The 24,130-nt window shown below is 42.6% G+C and overlaps 4 protein-coding genes across 4 annotated transcripts in view; 2 read left to right on the forward strand and 2 right to left on the reverse strand.

Moving 5' to 3' along the window:
* The window catches only part of masp1 (MBL associated serine protease 1), a 19,209-nt gene extending 16,462 nt beyond the window's left edge, over positions 1-2,747 (reverse strand). Inside the window, exon 1 of the mRNA XM_008305540.1 lies at positions 2,589-2,747. Within this exon, the coding sequence (XP_008303762.1) occupies positions 2,589-2,747 (159 nt within the window). The remainder of the gene's footprint in view (positions 1-2,588) is intronic.
* clrn1 (clarin 1) lies at positions 2,743-5,041 on the forward strand. Its single transcript, XM_008305536.1, has 3 exons — positions 2,743-2,998; positions 4,034-4,213; positions 4,776-5,041. Exons 1-3 carry the CDS (start codon positions 2,746-2,748, stop codon positions 5,039-5,041), a joined length of 699 nt encoding a protein of 232 aa, XP_008303758.1. The 5' UTR covers positions 2,743-2,745.
* Positions 5,042-11,780: 6,739 nt separating this feature from the next.
* On the forward strand, positions 11,781-20,305 carry mindy4b (MINDY family member 4B). The gene is made up of 11 exons (XM_008305537.1): positions 11,781-11,843; positions 12,826-12,969; positions 13,875-13,994; positions 14,823-14,920; positions 15,751-15,916; positions 15,993-16,058; positions 16,207-16,277; positions 16,552-16,624; positions 17,314-17,490; positions 18,849-19,029; positions 20,121-20,305. The coding sequence occupies exons 1-11, from the start codon at positions 11,781-11,783 to the stop codon at positions 20,261-20,263; spliced, it is 1,302 nt and encodes a 433-aa protein (XP_008303759.1). The 3' UTR covers positions 20,264-20,305.
* An 87-nt stretch (positions 20,306-20,392) lies between these two features.
* Positions 20,393-23,349, reverse strand: tsen34 (TSEN34 tRNA splicing endonuclease subunit). The gene is made up of 5 exons (XM_008305539.1): positions 23,257-23,349; positions 22,630-22,904; positions 22,025-22,154; positions 21,674-21,952; positions 20,393-21,427 (listed from the first exon to the last, which is right to left on the reverse strand). The coding sequence occupies exons 2-5, from the start codon at positions 22,894-22,896 to the stop codon at positions 21,240-21,242; spliced, it is 864 nt and encodes a 287-aa protein (XP_008303761.1). The 5' UTR covers positions 22,897-22,904; positions 23,257-23,349; the 3' UTR covers positions 20,393-21,239.
* Positions 23,350-24,130: the final 781 nt, after the last annotated feature.

Genomic DNA, 24,130 nt, shown 5'->3' on the forward strand with positions numbered 1-24,130 from the left:
ACTCATACTGAACGTTTAAGTGCGACTGCTGGATTTTAACCTGCTCATCAGTAACAACACTAATGTTCTGGTCTCCACAGAAGCACAAACTACCTGCCCGGGTCCAAAACTAGTCAAACATTCTCCACAGTGACTCAAAGATTTTGCAAAATGTTCTGAAAAATTGCAGTTTCATGCAAAATGACTTGAAAATTGTGCAAAAAAAGTTCAAAATCAATTAAACAATGACTCAATTTGTCCAAAAACAACCCTGAATTTGACAGAAATGACTCAGAATTTGTGCAAAACGGATTTAGAAACCTTCCAGAACCATTCTACTGGTGGAGAGAGCTACACAGACGAGATAAGTTTAAGCAAAAAGCCTGTCGACTATAAAGGTATCTGAACTTCAAACAGTTCAGAACTTCAGGTGAACAGTCAGAAACACTGACGTGACCTGATCAGACATTTTTATCTTCCGGTTTGGCTCCATGTTTGACTTTCTGACAGTTAAAGCTGCAGTTAAATGTGATGTTGGATCATTATGATGGTTGATGGTTTATTACAGTAACTCAAAAATGCATCCAAAGTGACATAAAGTTTGTCTAAACTGAATGCATTTTTTAAATTAAATTACTTTGTTTTCCCCGAAAATGAACCAGAATTTGTTCAAAATTACTCAAACTTTTCCAAAATGACAAAAACTTAAACAAAATCTCTCAAAATTCAACCTTAATGTTGCTTAACTGACTCATAAGCGTGTCCAGAACGACTCCTCTGACAGTCCTACACTTTATTTCATGTCATTAAACAGATTATTGCTGCAGAAAGAAATTAAAACTGAAGTTAAATGAATTTGAACTAATCAAAGCTATTAAATGTAATAAACTGCTTCATGACTCCATGTTTCTGTGAACTTTAGATTTTTAGCTGCAGCACAAACATGAATGAACAACATGGAAATAAAACCAGAAGAACATTCAGGAGTAAAAGCAGCTCCAATAACTGATTAAATACAGGAAATATTTCTATTTTCTCTGAGCTTCATATATGTTTAAAACTATGTTTCTGCTCTGATGAGTCTTTAAAACCTCTTTGTTTAAATGAAACTTATGACAAAGTGTCACGTTTCATTTGTAAAAGTTTCAAAGAACATTTTTCTTCAGTTTTAAACTCAAACATTTTTAAAAATCTAAAAGTTTTGTAGATGAAAACATCAAACCCGTCTGACTGAACTATCGATGAAGGTCTCAGCTAATCGATGCATTTACCTGCTGCTGATCGGATCCATTAATTCCATCATCGATAACTGGACTTTGTCGGTTTTTCGGCTCCCAGACAGAACCTGGATCAGCTGGACGCCGTTAAAACAGCAGCAGAGAGTCTGTCGATGCAAACCGATCACCCGCCGATACGGGATCGATGACTATCGATCAGCTGCTCCGCGCTGACACTTCAGAACAGCCGCGTCCGAGCAGAAGCTCTTCATTAACTCATGATGCAGAACAAAGTCCTGCTGGTCCGGGCTGCGGGCGGACGTCTGACGTCAGACCGGGGAGTGACGTCATGACGTCCCGAGGGAGGCGTTGGCTGGAAGATAAACAACAAACAACCTGAGCGGTAAATTATTGTTGTTTTACTGAAGTTTGCTCCTCTGATCATCAGCCTGTCACATTTACTGAACCCTCAGAAAAATAAATCACATTCAGGAGCTTAAAGATTTATTGCTGTTTTATTTATATTATTATTATTTGACACTTTCACTGACTGCTTGTCTAACTAACATCAGCTCTGATCATAATTACCAAATACTGATGATTTTCCGGGAGTTTAACCCTTTAAATGTCTGTTTGATTAAATGATGGCACTGCTGATCTTTTTATGAAAATGTACAAAAAGTTAATTATTTTTGCATAAACTGAATGTAAAAGATTATTTATTTTTCACTCTAGCACTCTGGGAGGAATCAGTTATTAGTAACAACACAGCTGATGACACATAATATTCTTAATGTAGTGTCAGATACTGAAGAAGAAACACTCAGGGCCTTAAAGACAAAAAATACTATCAAAAACAGCTAATTAAAACTTATTATATTAATAATATTTTCCACTTTAACTGAGTATATTTTGACCCTGATTACATATCAAATTGTGATTCGTTTCCAGGATTTTGGTTAAATGATGGTACTTCTGTTTTGGTATAGAAAAAAGCTCAGAAAGCTTAGTATTATTTTAAATAAACTGAATGTTAAAGTGCTTTCTGGTTGTCGCGGTCTGGTGACAAGTTGTTTTTCTATTTTATTTTATTCATCAAATATTCATTATTTTCCAGATTTTTAATTAAATGACGGTACCTCTGTGTTGTTATAACAAAAGACACAAAAAATGAGTGATTAGCAAAAAATATATTGATTCTGATGCGTTATTGTTGTTGGTTTATTGGACCGACATCAGTTCTGATCGTAACGACCAAATTAATATGAAATCATTTTCAGGATTTTCAGTTTGTTCCTAAAGCTGCCGCTGGGGGGCGCCACGTGCCCGCGCATCCAGCCTGTGTCTGTGTGTGTGTGTGTGTGTGTGTGTGACAACAGCCAAATGTCAAACTTTACGGGTCCTCCTCCTCCCGGTGTAACCGATGCCCTTGTTGCCATGGTGACCCGGAGACAGCCGAACGCCGCCGGACGCGTCGCTGATCCGGACGGTTCGGGCTCCGCTGGTGTGTGGCGGAGGTGGTGCCGGGGCTGACGGAGGTTCGTCCACCATGCCGAGCCGCCAGAAGCAGCTCCTCTTCTCCGTGTCCGGCCTGCTCGGCTTCTCCTGCGCGCTCACGGCCGCCGTGGCCACCGGGCTGCCCTTCTGGCTCCGCGGGGCCGCGCTCTGCCGAACCGGGGCCGAGCTGGTCAACGCCACCGAGCCGGAGCTGGACAAGTTCCTGGGCGAGCTGAGCTACGGGCTGTTCTCCGGCCAGAGGGTGAAGCAGTGCGGCCTGGGGGGACGAGCGTCGCGCTTCTCCTGTGAGTCATCAATCATTCAGCGTCATCAATCATTCATATCGATGAGGAGCCGCTGAGCTCAACAGGCTGGACTCTCTTTTACTAGAACGGCTTTATTTCAATGCCAAACGGAACATTTTTATGTTCCTGACTAAAACATGAAGGTCTGGAGGATGAAAGCTGTTTCCAGTTTTCTTTTAAGTCAAGTTTTGTATTTAATTTCTAAAAGTTTTTATTCCTGAAAGCAGAAAATATGAAACATGTCTGAACTGATGATGCTGTCTGTGTTTGTGGTGGTTTAGTGGCTTTGTTTGGCTTCTCTTTAGGTGGTTTTGAGTCTATTTTTTTAGTGTTTGGTGTCTATTTATGGATTTTTGTGTCTCTTTTTGGTGGTTTTGTGTCTCTTTGTGTTGTTCTTGCTCCTCTTTTTGATGATTTTGTGTAACCTTTTGGTGTTTTGTGTGTCAGATCTGACTACAGTGACCAGTTTCTCCTCCCAGACTCCATGTTTGTCTACATCAGAAGCATCTTTGTGAGGCTCATTTGTTGTCGCTGTGTGCTGAAACCCTCTGAGGCTGCAGACTGGTCCAGTACAGAGTGTTACTGGTCCAGTACAGAGTGTTACTGGTCCAGTACAGTCCATCACTGGTCCCAGTTATCAGGAGCAGCCGTCCATCACTAACAGGTTTCTGCCTGAGCAGCTCGGAGCTGCTGAGGAGGAACAAAGCTGTTCTGTTCACTGAGGTTCATTCATCCATTCATTCAGCGCCGGAGTCCTCGTGGAGCTGCTGCCTTCATCCTGTCAGAAGTCTTGTTCCGATCAGAGTCCACAAGCTTCTGACTGACGGAGAAACCAAACGTCTGACTTTGAGTTGCATCCCTTCTTGGTTTTCTTTCATCTCTTTGAGTCAGTTCATCTCTACGTCCCTCTGGTTCAGTCTGGTCTTGGAGTGTTTGTGTCCTTTTGTCATCATTTCATGTCTCTTTGTGTTCAATTGGTGGGTTTTTCTGCCCTCAGTCTGACCTGCAGGCATCTCTGTCTCCCATCTCTCCCAGTCTTCCCAGACCTGCTGAGCGCCATCCCAGCAGGCCTCCACGTCACCGTCATCTTCTTCTGTGGTGTCGTGATCCTCTTCTCCTCCGTGGCCACCGGCTTCTTCTTCTTCAACGCCTTCGGTCGACCCTACGAGACGCTGCAGGGCCCCCTGGGGCTTTACCTCTGGACCTTCATCTGCTGTGAGAAACCAGCCGGCTGTTTTGTGTCTCTTTGTGGCTGTTTTGTGTCTTTCTGGGATTCTTTTGTGTCTCTTTGTGGTTGTTTGTTTGGTAGTTTTTTGCATCTTCCTGTTAGTTATGTCACAAAACAGTGTGTTTGATTAAAACACCTGCTGTGTTTTCATTCTTCCTGTAATTAGGTATAAAACATGGATCAGTCTGAGTCGAATTTAAAACAAACAGGCTGATAACAGAAACAGAAATGGAGCTTGAGGCAGGAGAGGAGGGCAATAAATGGAGGGGGGTACTTAGAGAGGCAACCTGAGGCTGTTTGTTCAGAGACAACCACCATCCCATCACTTCCTCCTTCAGAGGTTTCATTTCACCTGATGGTAACTACGAGTCTCCCGGTTGTTAGACATTTGGTGTGTATTTGTGTTTTCTCCATCTGTTGTCAGATGTGTTTTGGCTCAGTTAGTTGCTCACAGTCGTCTCTGAGGTTCTGGATGGTTCTGGACTGCGGTATAAATCCAGACTTCCGGGTCTCAGAGCCTCGTCCTGCCGGTTTGTGTTGGTCCTGCAGGTCTGAGCAGCTGCCTGGTGATGATCCTGTTTGCGTCGGAGGTGAAGTTCCATCGTCTGTCCGAGCGAATCGCCAACTTCAACGAGGTGAACTTCGTCTTCCAGACGTACAGCGAGCGCTACGACCGGTCCTTCTGGCTCTTCTTCCTCGTCTTCGTCCTGCATGGACTCAACGCCGTTCTGATCCGGCTGGCAGGAATCCAGTTTCCCTTCCAGGAGAGCAAAGAGGTGGAGCTGGGCGGCGGGGCGGCGGACCTCATGTACTGAAGACAAACCGGCCGTTAGCTTCAGGAATCAACGAGTTCCACCCGAGACAGAAACCAGGATTCCTGAGACGCGAGAGGACTCGTTGTTTTCTACAAAGCCAGAAAAACTGTGAAAATGTCTTCAGATGTTGTTCCACCAACAAACAAAAGAAAAGCAGCAAATATTCACATTGAACAGATTTAAACCGTTAATTATCAGCTCTGATCAATAGTTTAGTTCAGTATTAGTTTTAATTGTCAGAGAGTCACTTTAAGCTGTTTTTCACTAATCTGCTAAAAACACGCAGTTTATTAACTTTAATAGAGATAGAATGAAATTAACTGCATTTGTATTGTATATTCAGTTTTATAGATTTATACTTTAAACGTGCAGCACTTTTCTATAGAAGTGATCATCCGTTAAATTCAGATCTGGTGTCGGACGTTTTCGTGGTTCGGACAGCCGTCAGCGTTGTGGACGACATGGAAGAAAAACCCAGGAAGCATCCAAGAAAAGTCTTTGAAAACCCTCTACACAATAAAACAACATTCATCTTTGGTAAAACTGTGACGATGTGGTTGTTTTTTTGTCAGTTTCCTTTTTCTTCAGCGAGCAGGAAAAGAAACCGAACTGGGGGCTCGTCTGGGATCTGAATGAAGGGTCTTTCACACATAAAAATAAACTTTAGAGGAAGAGTTAGAAAAAGAAAGATATCGAGGTTTACATCATAACAACACATTGGCAAACTTTCTGTAGTTGCTCTCACTGCCAGAAGGGGGAGACAAACGTCCCACACTGCTGGTTTAAAGCTGATTTTACCATTTTAAGCCATTTCCAGGGTTTATTATCCCCAGAAATAAAACTCCCACAGCCTTGAAACTTGGCGAGGACACAGACAGAAAAGTTTCCAACAGATGACAATCACTGGATGGATCCATTAAAGGACAAATGATTCATTATTGCCTCTTAAAAATGGAAGAAAAATGTTAAAGTGATGGCAGCATTGTGGCCCTAGAAAGATCCTGTCAGTGTCTATCTATGGATGGATCCATGTTTCTACTAAAATCCAGTCTTTGGTCACATTTCACCAACTCTTGAGGCCTCAGTAGAACCTGCTGTGTAGAAAGTATGACCAGATAAGGTTCCAGTTTTGCTATTTTGACTTGAAACTCATCCAAAAAGGGTAAAAAAAAAAAAAAAAAAGTTCAAAAAAAAATTCAAAGTGGGTCCAAAATGACTTGAAACGTGTCCAAAACTAGTGAAAAATGGTCTGAAGTGACACAGAACTTGTCAAAAATAAAAAAAATATTGGCAAAATGGCAATACTGCATAATTATTGGCCCTTGAAAATAAAAAAAAACTACAAAATCTTTAAACGAGGGTGACATCGTAGCTCTAGAAAGTTGCTGGAAGTGGATGTATATATGGATGGATCCATATTTCTTCTAAAATAAAGTCTCTTGGTTGGCATTTCACCAACTGTTGAGGCTCCTAATATCAGAATATTTTGTAATTAATTAATTATTTTGTCAAGACAAGGTTCCAGTTTTTTGATATTTTGAGACACAAACTGGTGTTTATGGGGTCTATATGTCTATATGTTGGTGTTATTTATGTGAACAGTTACAGGCTGATTGGCAGCAATTTACAGTGTAAAGAGCAACGTAACTCCCTCTGATGTTTCTACGCCCATTTAGAAGTATTTTATGACTAATGTTGATCCAAAAAAACTCTTCCTATATTTTCTGAAAGCCTTCATGAGCTTGGTGGGAGATGGAAACGTCTTTATTGAATAACAAAGGAAACACTTTAGTCTTTAAGACTCCTTAAAAAGCGACTAGATTTTTTTTTAATGCAGTTTTTTTGTGGTAAATTCTTTTAAATTGTTTTATAGTTGTCCTCATTTTGAGATCATCCATAAATTCACTCCAGACAAACTGGTAAACTTTGACTCTTTGTGGCTTTTTAACATCTAAATTTCCTCTTTACTGCTAGTTTCCAATGTTCCCTTTACCACAGAGGAACTTATTGTTTGCTTTAAACCTGTAAAAATGTCCCTTTAAATTCAGTTTATAATTACGTAGAAACCCGGTTTGTTGGATCAGGACTCGCCGTCTGCTGCTGTTGGAGGTTCTTCACTGAACAACGACGTCTAAATGTGAGTTTTGCTGCTGCAGCCCTTAAAGAAGAAGAACAGGAGGCACGTTAATGCAGTAAACCTCTGAATCTGAGCGTTTTCTGATAATTACACCAACCTAAACTCCTTCAGAATACAGACTGAGTGTAGATCCTGTGTGAACCATTTAAAACGTACTTTTTATAAAACCAGAACTATTCATAGTGACGCCAAATCTAGATTTATTGTAAATTTCATTTGAACAATTGTTTTTTATTGGCTGGAAACAACATAAACAAGTGACGTTGGTGATATATTTGAACTATTTCTGATCGTTTGTACGTTTTTTCTCTGTCCAAAATGTTCAGTATTTGCAGTGTTTTCTGACTTTTTCATACAACTTTGGAGAAAATGCAGCTCGTCCACGTCTACCGGGATCCACAGAGTTCTAATAAACTGTAAACTGAGACCAGCACTCGTTCTCTGGTCGGTTAAACGTCAGCTACAGGTCAGTGAGGAGCTCCAGATGTGGGCTGCTGGGCTCTTTTCCAGATGTTTTCTAGTTCCAGTGGCCACAAGGCAACTATCAGTGACAATATCGTTCCTGTTTTAAAGGATCTGGTTCTGATTGGGGCTGAAGCAGGTTTTCCGTCGCTCCGCCTCCCACAGTGACACCGAACCGTCCGTCCATCTGTCTGTAAACGTGTTGAGTGAATCCAACAATCGGGTCTGAGTGGAGGCTGAAGAACGCGACCACGTGGTTCGGCAGGAGGCCGGTGTCCTGTTGTTGTTAATTGTGGTGTCTTGTTCAATGCGAACAATTAAAGGAAAGGATTTCATCCAGCTGATGGCAGACTGAGACTCACCGGACCCCCGTAAGCCGGAGAGACGGAAAACCAGACTCAGTGTCAGAGACGACATGAAGTCTGGAAAAGTCTAAGAACAGACTCAGTATCGGATACGTCAAACAGAGAGTCTGAAAATTAGACTTAATGTAGAAAAAAATCAAACACAAAGCCTAAAAAAAAACAGGCTCGATATGGGAGAAATCAAACATAAAGTCTGAAAATCAGACTTTAGACAAAATCAGTCACAAAATCTAAACAATCTGACTCAGTTTAGTGGAATTCAAAATCTAAAATGTTGCTCAGTTTAGAAGAAATCAAAAACAATCTCAAACTCAGACTTAATTTAGAAGAAACCAGGCACAAATTTAAAACTCAGACTTACTTTAGAATAAATTAGGCACAAAATAAATCACAAAATCAGATTCAGTTCAGAAGAAACCAGTCACAAAGTATGAAAGGTCAACTTCATTTAGAAGAAATCAGACACAAAATATTAAGAAAGAATGATTTAGTTTGAAGGAATTCAGGCAGAAAGTCTGAAATCAGACATAAAGTCTATAAATCAGACTCAGTTCAGAAGAAATCAGGAACAGAATCTATAAATCAGACTCAGTCTAGTTGAAATCAAGCATAACATCTGAAATCAGTGTCAAAGTTTGAAAATTAGACTCAGTTGAGGCACTCATTTAGACAATCTTTGGGTCTTTTTGGACAGATTTAAACTCATTTCTTATTTTTTCTGCTTGCAAACTGAAATATGGACAAAACAAGACATTTGTCATCTTTGGGAAACACTGACTGATATTTTTCACCAAACAACGACCGACTCATCCAGAAAATAACCAACAGATGGATCCGAAATGGAAATAATGTTAGTTGAAGCTTTTTATGACCAAATTTACTCGATAGAATTCAGGAATTTGTCAACTGAAGATTAAATTACACTCATAATGAATGAAATGATGAACAAATGTTTGAAAACATGAAGAGTTTCTGCTGTTTTTCTTATATAATGGATTTAATTTAAGCTTGTTTGAACTGAACTCTGCAGCCTCGACTAAAATCTAGTGTCTGTCAGTCCTGAGTTCAGTCGCTGACGGACCGATTCATTGGTTCTGAGGTTAATACCCTTTAATGAGTCCAACGCTGGGGGTCGGCCTGTTTCCTGGAAGACTGAGCTGAGGGCGGCAGAACAAAAGAGCCGGTTCAGGTTCAGGTGAGTCAGTCTGAGGAAGCTTCACTGTGATCGGCTGCAGGTAAAATCCGTCCTGATCAATGACATCCAGACAGAGAGAAGTTAGTTTAGATCGTTTTAAGAGGTTTTTTCTGTTGTTTCTGAATTTTACTCCTGTTCAAAAACTTCCAGCTGCTGTGTGTGTCTGCACTTTGTTTGGTGGGTTGAAGACGTCAGTAACTAATTTAAACTGTTAACCAGGTTAACTCTGAACTAGAACCCAGGGTCAGTCAGAAAACAGGAAATAGTTTTTTGCAGGAAAACAACTAAATCTAACCTGGAAGTTGTCATATTTAATAGAAATCATCTTATTCTGCATGTCCTGTTTTAAAATTTGTCAAAAATAAAGCGCTGCTGTGAGCCAGATTCTGTAAAAAACAAAAAATTCTGAGTTTCTCGATGCAACCGTGAAGCCGTCAGTCACTCAGCTGTGATCAACCGTCGTGTGAAGAAAATTCAGAGAGCTTTCAGCCAAACTGCTGTTTATAGAGAGCAGGAGGAGATAAATGGAAGTCATGAATTATCCAAAGTATGTAGAGTTTTAGTAACGCTCTGGAAAATAGTTGGAAATGCAGATTACATGTTTTGATTGTTTGTTTGTTTGTTTTTGCAATTGTGTAAAGATAAACAATGAAAGAAATTGAATTCTTTTCCAACTTTTTTTTTATGATCTATGAGAAATGTTTGTGTTTTCAGATGGAGGCGGAGCTTCAGCAGATCCTGGACGACGTGTCCGACCTGCAGCGACGAAGGAAAGTTTTCACATTTAGAATTTATAAAATCTTCAATTTCAATCTCTTCATTTATAGAAACATGTTTTTTTTGGTTGGTTGGTTGGTTGGGTGGTTGGTTGGTTGGGTGGTTGGTTGGGTGATTGGGTGGTTGGTTGGTTGGGTGATTGGGTGGTTGGGTGGGTGGTTGGTTGGTTGGTTGGTTGATTGATTGGAGATAAACCTTCATTACTCTGTCTTTAAGTGAATGATGGATTGTCTTCTGTTGTGTCGTCTTCCTGCAGGCTGCAGACGAAACACACAGTAGTGAGTATCTACGTGTTAAATTCATGAACTTGTTGTCTACATGCGTCTATTGATACACATGTTTATCTATACCTGTAGTATCGACTGATTGAGGCCGATCACAGGTAACAGCTCATATAATGTTGGATACAAAAGCTAATTTTTGAGGAACATAATGCAGAAAAAAAGGCCTGAGATAAGTCAAGCAGCAGCCAGAACAGCTGTGATTGGTTTAGAGAAATACCATCCCGCCATAGCAGCAGCTTAGTTTTCCTAATAAATGCAGCAATATCAATTTAATAGTTGACTGGACGGTGATAGAAATTGGACAAACTGTGATTCTGACTTCTAGCTGGAGGTCATTAAACATCATAATGAGACTCCCACAATGCTCTCTGTTCGCCAACATTGGAACTGCCGACAGCTACAGTATTAACCCTTTACAAGGCACTCATTGAGATACTTGGAAATTTAAAATTTCATCCCTGGAGTGTTACTGATAGATAAAAGGGGACATTTTTTGTTTTTTGAAAAAGTTTCAGATTTAGGCTCCAAATCAAAGTCAAAGCAGTGACCATATACGTAGCCTGACCTTGGTCGATTGGCTGGATAAAGTCACGTGATTATGCCCCCTGCCATTTTTAAAGGAAGTTACCATATATGGCTCTCTGCCCGATAAGGAGTTAAACAGTAAAAGGCTCCATCTGGTGGTGCAACCAGGTACTGCAGCTGATCTATAGTACTTGAAGTTTAGATACGAAATATTAAATGACACAAAGCCGAACTCGATCAGGACATCGTTACTTTCTTCTTTTAAAGTTTTTAAAATTTATTTTCAAGTCAATTTTACTGCTTTTTTTGTCTCAAAATGTCAACTTTTGAACTTCTTTTTAGTTTTACCATTTTGACTTTTTTCTTCAGAATTTTTTGCACAACAGAAAAGCCACGACTGAGCTGTGATTTGATGCATGTATTTGACAGAGTAGAGAGGAGACGAGGATGGATATAAATAAAAAATGTAGTTAAAGCTCAATATTACTAATTTTACAGTATTCGCAACACTGGAAAAATGCTGTACATGTTGATTCCAGGTGATTTTTTAAAGTTTTGTCAACTAAATTGTCAAAGAAATTCAAATTTCTGTTTTTATGGCATCATAACTGAGTCATACTAGACACAAGACATGTTTGAGTTCTCTCCAGTTTTACTCGTGGTTGTTCTGTTTCCAAAGAGCTGCAGGACTTTATATTGATAAATGCATCAGGAGTGAAGAACACGTTGAATCTGTTTGTAGTTCTGAGGATTAATCTGCTCAGTGCTGCCGTCTGCTGGTGCAGTGAGGAACTCTCTCCGGTTCATCTGGTTGTTGCAGCACAGAACGTGATCGAGTATCAGCGAGTCAGGATTCGGTTTCACTGCAGCATCTACCTGCTGCTGGCGGCTTCAGGTGTGCAGCTCCGACTGCAGTCAGTCCAACAGCATGAGCGTTACATCAGAGCTGGTCGCTGTGCTCAAAGTGCTGCTGCTAGTTTAGAAGTGTTTGGTGATGACAGACAGCCGGCTGAACTACATCGAGCTGCTTCAAGAGGAAGTGGACAAGAATCCTGACGTGAGTCTTTGTTTTGTTAGTTCCACTGATGCTGCAGCGCCTCACTTGTAGGTTTCTATGATTAGATTTAACCGTCTGGACTCAGTCTCTAGATGCTCCGTCACATTTGTCCTCACTGTGGCTCATTTTTCACTGCAATACAAAGTCCTGCACCTCCGTGGAAACAGAACAACCATGAAGGAGGAGAGAGAACTCAGAAATGTCTTCTGTGCAGCATGATGCAGTTAGAATGGCAAAATTAAGAGGAAAACAAAAATTCTTTGATTTTAAACTTGAAAACTTTTCTAGAATGTCTTAAAATGTGTCCAAAATGACTTAAACCACAAAAATTAAGTGTCTTCTGCATTGTATGACAAAGTTATAGTGACATCAAATCATAAAAAACTATGATTCTATGTTGTACAAAAAATGACAAAACCTGGAATCAACACGTCCAACATTTTTCTAACAGTCATTATTACTCTCCACATGCTCCACATATTTGACTATTTTACAGCTTCTACAAACTTTTTAAAACTCCCCGCCCAACAACAAGAAAAAAAAGGTCCAACAAGCAGCAGGAAGCACCAACAACTGGCTCCTCTGTTCACGGGTTCTGAGCCGTGCTGCTTTTATCTATTGATCCAGGAGGTTTAATTTTCCTCTGTAGTAATAAAGCTGCAGCTCAACCTGAAAACTCTCAGATTTTTTCTCACCTGACTGCTGGTCACAGCTGAGTCAGTCGTGGCTTCACAGTTGCATTAAGAAACCCAGAATTTTTTGTTTTTTACAGAATCTGATGAGAGGGAACCGTTTAGTTTTGGCACTCCATCGTATCTGAGCTTCATTTCTTATTTCCCCGTACCTCAATCTAGTTTGTTGACTGAACATAGCTTCATTAGAAATGATTTATACAGTCTGTGTATTTGTTGAGGTTAAACATTATCATTTAGAGAGCAGCGATAACCTGACAGGGAGTTTGGTTTGTCGGTTTGCCCCTCAGAGGCTGCTGGATGTGGGGAAGGAGGAGGAGCAGGAGGAGGCGCCTCCACCCAGCCGGGCCTTCACGCCGCTCTGCTCCATCCCCAGGAGGCTGGTGATCTCCTCTAGCCTGGGAGGGACGCCGGTCACCCCCCAGCTGACTGAGGTAACCCCGTCACCCGACACCACTGCTGATCACAGGGCAGCCAACAGCCAGAGCTCCAACACCTAAACCTGGACGGAGGTGTTGGAGGTGTTTTATTGGCTGTGCTCCAGTATCCATACTACCAAGATCTGATACGTCCCAATGTAAAGGCCAAGAATTAGGAATGTCCTGGTCAATCTGAATCATTTAATATTTATCATCTGCGGATAACAAGTCCCAGTTTGGTATAATTTTACTACAGAATATGCACTTCAAGCACATTAAAGTCACTAATTCCAACGTATCTGATTGACAACAGAATGCACAAAAAAATCCAAGCTGTTCCTAATGTCCTGTAGGTGTTCATGGTTGTTGTAAAGCTTCAAAAGGACACTGAGTGATGTAGTGTTAGAGGGAAGGATGTACTGAGCTCTACGAGGTGGATAAAACCTGTGTTCTCTACATGATGCCACTTCATGTATCATAGACCAGCTGCAGTACCTGGTTGTTCCACCAGGTGGAGCTTCTCACTGTGTGACACTGCAGAGACCAGAGGAGGCATCACTCAGACTACAGTTCATGTTGGCAGCAGAGAGCATTGTGGGAGTTTAGCTGGTAAAGGGGCATCATGACAAAGACTTCTGGGACAATTATTAACATCCAACCAGAGCCCAGGTGTTACAGATAACCTGGGATTGGCTTTAACTGTGTTTTATCCACTACAGTAACTGTAATTGATTGATATTACCCTATTAATATATTGATTTAAACCATAGCAAAGGGTTTAGTGATAGACCCAGAGCTATATGTAGGTTCTACCTACAATTAAATCTGATGTAAATTGGAAGCTGTTTGTCTGTTCGACAACTTGTGACTCGTGCAGTTTCATCTGATCTGAACTACACCTCGCTTCTCGTTCTGCTCAGAGTCTGAGGAGGATCCTGTTCGGGGGAACGTTTCACGTCTTCAACTATGAGTGGAGGAAATCCTTCTTCCAGTTCAGAAAGCCGAACTCAGAGCTGTCCTACGCTCTGGAGACGGACAGGGTGAGAAATGCTGCAGTCGTAGCTCAGTATACGACAGGAATCTGTATAGTACCACTTAAATGTCTTAAATGAGTCTAAACTGTATCATCTTACAGTAATCAGATTACTTCTAAGTTGAACCATTGAATATTTGCTCTGATGTCAAATTAAAAACGATTTAGAGTTATGATGTTAAAAATACAGGCTTCATAGTAGAAACCTGATGCAACTCTCACACGTTGATATCTAAAGATAAACTCAATCCTCTTCTACATGATGGATACCAGAGCTTACTACCTTCTGCTCATTTGTTAGACTGTTTTGTTCAAGTTTTATTCAAGTTTCTCATTAAAATATCCAGAAGATGTTGTGTTGGTTACAGGCCAGGCCACATACATGTCCAAGTCGTACAGGCCTGAATTATCAATATCATCTTCCCAAAGTTTTTAACTGATCATAAGAGGAACAACTCGACTGTTTAACTGATTCATTAACGAGTCACTGAATCATTTGGCATTTAAAAGGTAGCACACGTTGGTGCGCTCACATCTGTTGTATGCTCTTGTACTATTACCATCAATTACTGATGCTACTCTTACTGTTAGCTCCTGATTAGCCACAGTTGATGCTACGTCATGTCACAATCAGTTAACAGCGACTGAACCATGACAAAACTTCACTGACATTAAAATTCATTCAGCAACAGCAAGTTCAGACAAAAACAAAACGTGTAGACTACGACCGACCAAAACATGAAGAACACATTCAGTCGTATCACATTCAGACTGGTTAAGATTCATTACAGCAACCCAACAGCCGTAGTCTCACCTGGTCAGGTGTGCGTTTCAGGGCGGGGCTCGGGCCATTCAGACGGCCGTCCAGGCTCGCATCATCAAACACCTGCTGTTCATCCGACAGAGTGGCTCAGACAGACGGACGCTGCACAGGTGAGGTCATCAGATCACCCTGTTTGACACGTTGAAGACGATACCTGCACCTGTTAACAGGAACATGATGGAAAACACACCTGTAACGTGACGCCCCGAGGCGGAGATGAGACAGAAATAAAACCATCAACGGCCTCGCTGACACCTGGGAGGAAATCCCTAAGAGCTTTAGTAGACGTAAACAGGATTTGTTTTTGGTTGTTGAACATGTTTCACCTCAATCAAAGAGGTTTCTTCAGTTCTGACTTACTGATGGGGAGTCTCACATGTGTATCATCGTCCCTAAATCCCTTTAATGACTCAAGACTCTCAATCCTCGATGTGTGAATGGTGTTAAAACTAGCAGGTGAGGGATAACTTGAAGGATTAATGGTGTTGAAACCATCAGAAGGAGGATGACTCAAGAGGAAACGGTGGTGAAACTGCCACTACAGTGATGACTAAATACGGGAATGGAAGTAAAACTGCCTGGTGATGGATGACTTAGTGTGTGAATGGTAGTGAAACTGTTCAGTGAGTGAGTTCTCAAGGTGTGAATGGTGGTGAAACTATGAGGGGAGGGATGACAAAGTGTGGTGAAACAGCATCATAAGGGTTGACTCAAGGTGTTCATAGGTAAGGAACTGCGAGGGGAGAGATGACCCAAGATGTTAATGGTAGTGAAACTTCCTGGAGACGGCTAACCTCGTGAACAGATGTAATATTCAAGGTGTTAAGGGCTTTAAAAAACCACCAGGGGGCAGATGAGTTAAGGTGGCAGTTGTAGTGAAACTGCCTGGTGGGGAACGACTAAACAAGGGTACGGTTTGTTTTATTCTGTCTTCGTCCAGTCTGAGCGAGGTCGGACCGAGGGACCAGGAGAGGGCGTTAGCGGCGGCGCTGTCCGACAGCCTCTGGTTGGCCGGCCAGGAGGTGAGCGCCACCGTTACCTTGGTAACTGAAGACTACTGCATCACGCCTCACCTGGACTACAAGATGGACAACTTCACAGAGAGGGTACCAATCAGCCGTCAGTTATTCTGTCTGCGTGACGAACAAACGTCGTGATACGTGTTGTTTACGCGTCTTTCAGCTGCAGCTGTTTACGTTCAATAAGAAGGACGACGTCAGGAAGTTCATCCTCGATCACATCCACTGTGTGAGTACGTCCAGGAAACCGCTGAGGATCAGTTAGTTCTGAGTGTTAATATCACATCAGCAGACAGTCAGAGTTCATGTTTAAGTAAATATATTCAGTTTTAATGACGGTAAATAACCTGAGACCTCTGTGATGTGTTTTGTTGTAGTTCACAGAGGAGGGCGGTCACGGAGTCATCCTGTTCCTCTACAGCCTCATCTGCTCCCGAACAGTCGACAGGTAACAACACCTGGAAACCTCCACCTGAGCGCCCCCTACATCTCCATGACACCATTTAATATGAGCATGAAGCAACACTTTACATCACAGACTATATAAAGGACGGCCCAAAACCTGCACTCTTTCTAACAACCAGCAGGGGGCGACTCATCTGAGACACGAAAGTCAAACACACAACTTTAAACTCAGGTTTTTGCTGCAGCCTGACCAGAGTTAGAAGTTTCAGGTTAGAAGCACAAACACCACAGATCACGTGTTGTTGTCATCCTCCCAGGCTGAAGGAGGACCTGGACTCGACCACCTCCCACCTGCTCTACCTCAGTCTGGGCAACTTCGTCTGTCGCCAGGTAAGAAGCTCACCTGTGTCGCTGTTTAATTGTCCAGATATCTTGTAGTTGTGTCCACCCTCATCACCGTGGTGATCAGAGGTGGATCTGTGGCGACCACCAGGAGGAGAAATAGCACTTAAACAGTGAAAGAACACAACGTCAAAGAGACACACAACGACTACAAAGACAAAAGAAACAACCACAAAGTGATATGAATGACCAAAGAGAGACACACAATGATCAAAAGAGACAAAAAAAACACAAAAAGGTGCAAAGAGTGAAGAGACACAAAACAACTACATAGAGATGCAAAATGACTCCAAAATAAAGTAAAAGTAAACTACAAAGAGATTCAAAACCAACATAAAGAGACACAAAACAGTCACAAAGACACAAACAAACAACCACAAAGTGACAGAAAATGATGTCAAAAGATACAAATGACCAAATAAGAGAGAAAAAAATCAACACAAACCAACACCAAACAGACAAATGACCAAAAAGAGACAAAAAGTGTTTTTACTTTTGATTCCACCTCATACAGACAAACAAGACCTGCTGGCAGGTGATGGTGGAGACTTCTAACTCTTGTTCCCATGACGACGCAGTCAGACTGTTGTCCACCGGGTTGTGTAGATGTTGTGTACAACGGTCTGACTGTGTGAGTCCAGTGTATCCTGGTTGTGTACTCTGCTGTGTCTCTGCAGGCGCTGCTGAACCTGCTGCTGACCGGCAAAGCGACTCCTCACGTCTTCAACGGGACGCTGCACCGCGACGAGGACGGCCGGCCTCTGGAGCGCCCCCTGCAGGGCGTCCTGTGTCGCAGCGACGTCGGATACCTGCTCTGGAGCCGCGAGCAGATGGACCGAGGCCGACTGCCGCAGGTACGAGTCTACCGACTACTACCAAACCACAAAAAGCTTTGTTTGCACGGCTGATAGTAGAAACATGATGCACTTCACCACTGACGACTGCAGCGGCTACTGTTAAGGTGGAATTTCCTTTGTGCTGCACTGTAACAATTAATTCATAGTCCAGGGTCTGATTTCACTCTGAAACTCTACACGGATGTATCATGTTTTAATTACATGCTCCAGAGTGATTGTGTTTACATAACATGTTCTCCTCACATCAGACGTTCTCCTTAAACATGTCCGTTCAGTTTCATGTCCACCGTTAGATAGAAGACAAAGATGCTCTCCGAACGTCAGTCTGAACAAATCCAAGTCTGGACTCAGTCATCGGTCCATCAGCGGTCAGATCTCTGGTTCTGCTGCATCCTGGTTGTTGTCGGCTTTAAGTAAAAGCAGACGACCGTGTTTGCTGCTGCAGGTTTTAATAAGAACATCAGGAATGTAGAAAACACTCGACCAGTCACAGACACTTTAAGGTCTCCCTGAAGGGTTCTAATCCTTCAGGACATAGAGGCATCTTTTCCTGCAGGTCAACTGTGGAACCAACGTCTACAGAAACCAATCGGTTCTTTCAGCCTTTCTGCTTCCATGATGGTGCAGGATGGAACGATGTCGCTGATGGAGGGGATTGAGGGCAGAAGTCGATTTCTGGATGAAGACATTGAGAGACGTACCAACCCTGAGTCGGTTTTATCTCCTGAAAATGGCTCCTAAAGTGGCTGAAAGTTTCTGTAGCGCAAAATGATGTTCTTGAGCAGGGACTGTCTTTGGGCAAAACCAGCTCCATGAACTGAGTTTAGATCCTGGTTCCTTCAAAGATTCCTGATCTTTGGGGGAAGTTCCTGGAGTGGAAAACTGCTGAATGATGTTCTTGAGCAGGGACTTTCTGTGGGTGAAACCATCTCCAGGAAATGAATTTAAAAGCCTGTTCCTCTGAGCTTCAGTTCTTCCAAAGGTTCCTAAACGTTGGGTAGAGCTCCTGCTGTGGAAAACAGCTTATCAACGCCATGAACCATCTGGGGGTACATCTCTCTCCAGGAGCTAAACTTGGACTCTAGTTCCTCCGGGTTTCAATTCCTCAGAACATTTTTGATCGCTGTGATGAGCTCCTGCAGTAGAACGCACCTTCATCTGCCCAGTACTCCTGTTTATGTTGATGGAGAGCAGAAGGTTTGTTGTCTTCACTCTCAACAGTCTCCTCCAGCATCAGAAACTGTGGTGTTGGTGAAGCAGCTGCAGAAAGCTTTGCCCATCATTAGTCTCAGGACTCTTAAAACCTCTTCACTTGTTCTGGTGTCCATGAGGCCTAACTCGTCCCGTCCGTGCAGGTGGGCAGCATGCTGAAGACTCCCAGGTTTCCAGTGTGGATCTGCTGCATCAACAGCAGCTACTCGGTTCTGTTCAGCCTGAACCGCTCGCTGCTGTCCGACTGGAGGATGGAGCATCTCTTCCAGCTGTATTACTACAACGGCCAGAGCTCGCAGACGGAAACCGCCAGGCTGACCGTCGGTAAGAACCAAACTGATCCGATCTGTTTCTAAAGTCTGGTCCACCGTCTGGAGCAGCAGCAGAGGAGGCGGCATGTTAAGAACCATAGTTAAAGGATTGTTGGCTTTCATGAACTCCTTTAAGGCAAAGAAAACATGAAGAACACTTGTTTACGCTAAAGGAGGGCTAGCTTAAAAAAAAAAAAGAACTATGCACAGTTTGGGTGGAATAAACCTTTAAAACTGTACATACCTTGTAAGAAAGCGGTATTTTGGATGGGAAAAAAAGTGTAAGGTCTAAACTTGTTCCTTAGCAAGTACTACTAGGATGGATTAAACCTTTGCTTGGACAGAAAGTGGTAATTTGAGAGGATTAAACATTAAAAATCACAACTCCTAACTTAGAAAGGAGTATTTTGGGAGAATAAACATTGAAAGCTATAAGTAACTGTAAGAAAGTGATATTTAAAGTGGAATAAAAATTGAAAACTATTCGTATTTGGACAGAAAGTATTATTCAAGTGGAATAAACCTTGAAAACTAAAAGTATTTTGGCAGAAAACAGCATTTTGGGTGAAACAAACTGAAAACTACAAGGACTTGGGCAGAAAGTTGTGTTTTGAAATTGATAACCCTTAAAAGTTGAAATAAAAACAAAAATTATATATGTTTGTGGACAGAAAATAGTACTTTGAGTAGAATAAAATCTTCAAAACTAAAGTACGTAGACAGGAAGTCATATTTTGGGTGGAATAAACCTTTAAAACTTTCAGTTCTTGGGTAAAAAGTAACACTTTAGATGGAATAACCTTTTAAAGCTACCAGCATTTGGACAGAAAGTAGTATTTATGAGTGTAATGAACCAGTTAAATCTGAACTCGTTCATTAGACAGCAGTACTTTAGCAGAATAAACCTTTACAGCTATGACCCACTCGTTAGCGATCGTCTGACTTGGCAGGTGTTGAATCAAACAGCTCTCAGCTCACCTCAGTTAAACTGAAACCACAGCCTCCACTACTACAAACACACAATACTGACTGTTTTGTTCCCCTGGCGGCTGCAGACACATTTTTTATTTATCGTGTATTTAAACGTGCGTCCTCCTGCTGCAGACACTCACTCCCACCACTGGGAGGCATCGTCCAGCGACTCGGACGGAGACCCGGAGAAAAAGTTTCCTTCTCTGGAGATGACCATCAGGACCAAGTGGGACGGAGCAGCGGTGGACTGGAACAACACGTCGCCGTTCTACTGAGCGGCGCCGAGCCTCACCTGGAGCTGCAGCGTCCCCTGTTGGTGTGGACAGGAAGGTTCTGGTACCTCTGGTGTCTTCAGCATGTGACTGATTAAGTGTCTGCAGCAGCTCAGAGTCGACGCTTTAATCTGGATCATCTCCGTTGGTCTTTATTCCATCAAACTGCAGCTTTTAGTTACAGGAATAACGTTTCTAGAAACTGAAGCTTCCTTCCTTTGACTGTATTTAAAGGTAAAATCATGTGAAATAAAAATACACTCAGAATCAACCTGTTTGTTTTCTGTGCTTCCACGAAGATTTAAAGCCTCAAAGTTAAACAGATTAATCAGGTTCCTGTTTCTTTAAATACCAACATCATGTCTTATCAGAGCGTCACATAAAACCAACATATAGAACCAGTAAAGACCAGTTTGTTTCCTACCAGTGAGTCAAAATAACTAAAAAAACTGGAACCTCGTCTGCTCAAACTTTCCACACATCAGGTCCGACTGATGTTAGAGCCTCAACAGTCGGTGAAATCTTGACCAAAGCGTCTTTTTAGTCTGAAATCTGGATCCATCCATTAATATACGCTAACAGGAACATTCTGGGGCCAGAACACCAGCTTCATTTGAAGGTTTTGCACTTTTTTCCATTTTTTAGGGGCCAATAATACAAACTGTGTCCCCTTCTGGAGCCTCTGAATCTATTTTATCTTCACCAAATTCTACAACAAAGAAACAAGAAATGATCAGAATTTTCCTTTTCACTGTTTCCAGGTTTTCAGCTTGTCTCTTTTTGTCGTCGTGTATATTTTATTTTCTCACCTTCCAGCCTCCTGTGCAGCTCTCTGTAGGTACTGTCAAAGTCAATCTGCTGCTCAGGAGCCAGAGTCAGAACGAACTGGGCCCTGAAGAGGTTCTGTTGAGTCCTCAGTCGGTTGTGTGTCCCTGAATGCAGCACCGTCCGCCCAGATGTCAAACCGTCCGTCCAGATGTTAGGCCATCCCGCTCCACTGCAGCGACGTGTAGCGAACGCCTCCGTCCGGCGCCGGCGAACACAGCAGAACCGTCTTCTTGACGTTGGATCCGAGCCGGGCCACAGCGAGGACGTCCAGCAGACAGATGGACTCGTCCAGCGCCAGACACACGGCGATGAAGTGGGCGTGGAAACGAAGAGGGTCACCTGACCGAGGACACAATCACAAACTTATTGGCTTATTCTCGGCTTGTTTTCTAGCTGGATGTGTTTGTTTCCATGGTAACACATGTCAACTCTCTGAACGTCTGTATTAAAAACGTTCTATTTTAAATGGAGTCTGGTGCAGAGCTGCCGCCTCCTCACCAAAACATCTGTGTTTAAATGATCGACCCTCAGATTCTGATCAGGTTTATTGATCAGCAGTGTGATCACAGGTGAAGTCGTTCTTACCTGGATAAACCAGGAAGTCTCCTCCAAACTTCCCGGCTGATGTCAGGTAGAAGCCCCGCCCCCGCAGGTCTCTGAACACCTGGTACTTGGTGTCGCTGCAGGGACCACCCTGCTCTCTGATTGGCCAGTCGGCCTGTAGGAGGGTCCGGGCCTCGGGGCAGTAACTAAGCCCCGCCCTCGCAGTGCTCAGCTGGACCGCCATCGCCGACCGAGGGAAGGTAAAGCCGTGGTCCAGGGCCTCCAGGCGGCCGCGCAGAGCCTCGTCTGCAGCTCCAGACTCTGAACATGACAGAACCAGAAAGTCAGACCAACCGCAGGTAGAGAGAGACATCACCATGGTAACACTCTCACCTGTGTGTGATGATGTCATGGCTCGCAGCAGCGCTGACTTCCTGTCGTCCAGAGCGAGGACGCTCTGCTCCTCGAAGCTCCTCTGCTGCTCCTCCTCGAAACCCTGCTGGAGCTCCGCCCCCCCGACATCCTGACCAACAACGAACCAAACACACCTCTGTAAACTCCGCCCCTATTAACCAACCAGTAGGTTAACTGTTGGTTCTGGTTAGCAGCTGGTTATCTGACCTCACTATGACTTGGTAATGTTCTGGTTAACTGACTATATGATTAGTTAACTAATCTGGCTAACTGACCTAGCTAAACCACCGGTTATGGCTCAGTAATGTCCTGGTTAATGGACCTAGTTATTCTAACTTTCATTAACCTAACTGTGCGATGCTTTGATTAAATCACATCGTTAAACGAACCTCAATATGACCCGCTGATGTTCTGGTTAACTAACTTGGTTAAACAAACCTGCTTAAACTTTCTAGGTTAAACTAACCTGGTTAAACTGACCTGGTTAGACTAAATGAGTTAAACGAACCTGTTTTAACTGATCTAGTTAATCTAACTTGGTTACAACAAGGCTAGCCTAGTTGAACTAACCTGGTTAAACTAACCTGGTTGTGGCCCGGCAGGGCTCCAGCTGCCTTCTCCTCCCTCAGCAGCTTCTCCTCCTCCGGCAGCAGCAGCAGCGGTCGGCCCAGTCTCTGGTTCTGTCGGGGGGTTCTGGGCAGTGAGCCCAGCAGCGCCCCCACCAGGCCGCGGCGCCTCACCGTCTTCAGGTCCTGCAGCCTCCACAGCAGGGGGGCGGAGTCACAGAGGCCGACCCCAACCACCGGTGACGGACCCTCGGGCTGGTCCTCTGAGCAGGAAGAGTCCTCCATCACTGGAGCTGCAACAGATGATCGATCAGTCGTCAACGAAGAAAATATTACAAATACTGTAAATAAATAAATGCGAAAATGTGAATATTTTCTCATTTTTTTCTCATCTATGTTTGTTCTTCTTGCAATAATATTTACAGCAGCAGAATTATTACAGGATCTGATCTGGTCCCTGAAGTAAATAAAAGTTATGTAGCAGATTTTGATTTGTGTGTTAAAAACATCACTTTTTAAAGGGAGTCTGGTATAAAGCTGCCGATTCCAAGTTAACACAAGTAGCAACACAGTCTATGATTCCTGAGCTTTAAAATCGTTGTTTTTTAAATGGAGTCTGGTACATAAGTGTGTCTGCTTCCTCACCTGAAACATCTGTGTTGATGAAAACACCGGTTCCGGTTCAGAACCAGACTCCCTCTGCAGAACCAGAACCACTAGACGGAGGAGCCGTTGGTAGTCGTGTGGACTGAACCAGTAAACCAGTAACTAACCACTAAAGCGACCAGTTTAAGCGCCAGTTAGCTGGTCAGCGGTGTTGATGTTTTACCTGCTGTTGTGACACACGTGCCGTCTCTCAGTTCTGCTTCACGACCTGCCGTAAACTGCTGCAGCTGTAGTTTTAACCTCAGAGACGTAAACCGCAACCGGGCCACTTCAATATAGACACCGTCGCTGCCCTGCGGGGGCGGAGTTTACAGAAACACAGCAGACCGCTCACTTCAACCGTCCCGGAAAAGAAAACGAGCGCACACACAAAGAAAACGGTAGGAACGACAACCAATAGGATCACAGAGAGGCTTGATTGACGGCGGAATCAGCCAATAGGAGACCATAAAGCGTCTCCATTTGTCTCCAACAATTTTTAATTATTAAATTATCATTTGTTTTTGTTTTTTAAAATTTTTTGGTTTGTTTTTGTCAAAATGGGCTAACAGGCTTTTTTCTTTTTTTAATTTTTACTTAAAAAAAAATAAAAAAAATTAAATAGATAATTTAAAGCCAAAATGGTAAAATAAATAAATAAATATTTTTTTTTAAAGAAAAAGAAAAAGGCAGGTATTTATATTTCATTAATTTTTAAAACAAAAATATGATGTATTTACTTTTACCCAAATAGGGTTTGACAGTTTTAAAATTTATATACACTATATACAATTCACTGATTCAGAAAGTTATTGCTGATTCATTTTTATTGTTGACCTGATGATTTATTCTTTTAAAAAACTTTTACCTGCTG

The sequence above is a fragment of the Stegastes partitus genome, unplaced genomic scaffold (assembly GCF_000690725.1).
Source record: "Stegastes partitus isolate 25-593 unplaced genomic scaffold, Stegastes_partitus-1.0.2 Scaffold2540, whole genome shotgun sequence".
In the NCBI taxonomy this organism is placed as follows: domain Eukaryota; kingdom Metazoa; phylum Chordata; class Actinopteri; family Pomacentridae; genus Stegastes; species Stegastes partitus.